Raw genomic sequence first — 1,203 nt, forward strand, 5'->3', positions numbered from 1 at the left:
AGCACTGAGTCAAGCCCCAGAGAACATGGTTAGCAGAGAGGTAGGAGGTGACCAAGGGAATGGACAGGCACAGTCTTGCTTTGGCAATCGGATGAAGAACAAGAGAATGAACTGGAATGCTCCCCAGAGGAAGCAGCTGGTCAGAGAGCTGTTCCAAGATAAGGGGTTAACCGTTCCCTGGGTGAGATCAGAGGTGATGAAACTGAGGCATGGACTTATCCTGTAATGATTAATGTAAGGTGGGCATGCTGCCTTCCAATGACATGCCATTCTGCCTAAGTGACTTGATGATAAGACAAGGGAACACATATAGGCAGCACAGCCCCACCAGAGACTCAGCTGCTTCTGGTTTGTGTGGAGATGGCCCTGGGACTGCAGCTTCGGCGGCAGGTGCTGGCTGGACTCCTGCTCTGTGTGTGCGTCGGGCGATGGACCCAGGCCGGGAAGGTGCTGGTGGTCCCCATGGAGGGCAGCCACTGGCTCAGCATGCGGGAGGCCGTGCGGGAGCTCCATGCCAGAGGTCACCAGGCAGTGGTCGTTGCTCCGGAGGTGAATATGCACATCAAGGCAGAGGACTTTTTCACCACGAAAACCTACGCCATTCCCTACACACAGGAGAAACTGGATTCCCTCATGAAGACTCATGTACATCTGCTTTTTGAAAAAGTACATTGGGTAACAATGTTTTTGAAAACTATGGCATCTTTGAAAAACGGGTCTTTGTTCTTTGAAAGGTCTTGTGAGGGGCTGCTGTATAACAAGGATCTTATCAGGCACCTGAATGCCAGTTCCTTTGATGTGGTTTTAACAGACCCTGTTCACCCCTGCGGGGCAGTGCTGGCGAAGTACCTCTCCATTCCTGCTGTGTTTTTTTTGCGTTCTGTTCCCTGTGACTTAGATGTTGAGGGCACAGCGTGCCCAAACCCTTTCTCTTATGTTCCTCGGTTATTAACAAGGAATTCAGACCACATGACTTTCTTCCAAAGGGTGAAGAACATGCTCTACCCTCTGGCCCTGAAGTACATTTGCCAGATTACTTTCACTCCTTATGCACGTATGGCCTCTGAGCTTCTTCAGAGAGAGGTGTCACTGGTGGAGATTCTTGCCTCTGGATCCGTGTGGCTGTTCAGAAGAGACTTTGTCATGGATTACCCACGGCCGATCATGCCCAACATGGTGTTCATTGGGGGCATCAACTGTGCC

General features: G+C 51.0%; 1 protein-coding gene across 1 annotated transcript; it reads left to right on the plus strand.

Annotated features, from left to right (window-relative positions):
* Positions 1-298: 298 nt before the first annotated feature.
* LOC120859221 (UDP-glucuronosyltransferase 1A3-like) lies at positions 299-1,197 on the plus strand (the record flags this gene model as incomplete). Its single annotated transcript, XM_040235405.1, has 1 exon — positions 299-1,197. A coding segment is annotated over exon 1 (837 nt), but the record flags the coding sequence as incomplete, so codon positions are not given.
* Between the last annotated feature and the right edge of the window lie 6 nt (positions 1,198-1,203).

The sequence above is a fragment of the Oryx dammah genome, unplaced genomic scaffold (assembly GCF_014754425.2).
Source record: "Oryx dammah isolate SB20612 unplaced genomic scaffold, SCBI_Odam_1.1 HiC_scaffold_271, whole genome shotgun sequence".
NCBI lineage: Eukaryota > Metazoa > Chordata > Mammalia > Artiodactyla > Bovidae > Oryx > Oryx dammah.